The sequence below is a fragment of the Cariama cristata genome, unplaced genomic scaffold (genome assembly GCF_000690535.1).
Source record: "Cariama cristata isolate BGI_N322 unplaced genomic scaffold, ASM69053v1 scaffold12167, whole genome shotgun sequence".
NCBI lineage: Eukaryota > Metazoa > Chordata > Aves > Cariamiformes > Cariamidae > Cariama > Cariama cristata.
The window spans coordinates 59,856-60,806 of NW_009626156.1; the positions used below are offsets into that span (position 1 = coordinate 59,856).

At 42.3% G+C, this 951-nt stretch overlaps 1 protein-coding gene across 1 annotated transcript in view; it reads left to right on the plus strand.

Annotated features, from left to right (window-relative positions):
• Positions 1 to 638, plus strand: part of ST7 (suppression of tumorigenicity 7) — a 56,222-nt gene extending 55,584 nt beyond the window's left edge. Inside the window, exon 12 of the mRNA XM_009703908.1 lies at positions 323 to 638. Within this exon, the coding sequence (XP_009702210.1) occupies positions 323 to 418 (96 nt within the window). The 3' untranslated portion in view covers positions 419 to 638. The remainder of the gene's footprint in view (positions 1 to 322) is intronic.
• Positions 639 to 951: the final 313 nt, after the last annotated feature.

Consider the following 951-nt stretch of genomic DNA (forward strand, 5'->3'; position numbering starts at 1 on the left):
GGTTTTGGGTTGAGCTTTTAGTGGCGTCAGTACGAGCCCGAATCTAGGGTGTGAGACAGGTGAAAACTTTTGTAGTTCGTCACTTTGATCTTCGTAAAAATGAGGCTCTTGCTTTCTTCACTGTGAAATCCAGCAGTCTGTCTGTATGCAAGACTCAGAATTTGGCAGAAAGTCTTTATACGGGAATTATAGAATTTTTGTCACGCTGAAGGATTTTAGAGGAGCGCAGCAAGAGTTTCTTGTCTTCGTGGGCAGTTTTCTCTTGAGGTGTATTGTCTCCTGGATTTTGATCTGAATGTGTACCTATCTCATTTCTTTGCAGTTTCTCAGCACCCTCTTTGCCCCTTTAAATTTCGTGATGGAAAAAGTAGAAAGTATCCTGCCCTCCAGCCTGTGGCACCAGCTGACGAGGATCTGAGGGAGCACGCCCGCTGCCTGACTGCCGTGACATCTTCTGTGCCAGCGTTTTGTTGACCGCAAGAAAGCATGATAAAAAAGGGAAGCAGTTCTAAGACTTAAAAACTCTTCATGGATTGTCTGTTCTCATATAAAAACTGTTTTGTTGTACAAAATGCATTGATGTTAGGTTCTATTATATTTTGCCTTCAGAAAAGAAAAAAATAAACTTTTGTGTATTGCAGCGTCGCTGTCTTTTGGCTGCTTCTTCAAAGCTCTGATTGTTCTTTGTGTTCTTAAACGTGTGTGGTGTATCTGTCTGCTTCACCACAGCTAGGGCTTGCCTTTCTGTTCAGTTAATGAAAGACACTAATAACTTTACGATTAAGCAACGGTATCACTGCCTTTTCTTACAGAGTTCAATTAGGGTGAGGCCCTCACCGCTACAGACAGTCTAGACAAGGCTTCTAGACAGTTAAAGCTCTTGCTTAAAGCAGCTTTAGGCTTCTGATTCCCATCTCTGCACAGAGGTCAGTTTTGTCCTCATTTGAATTT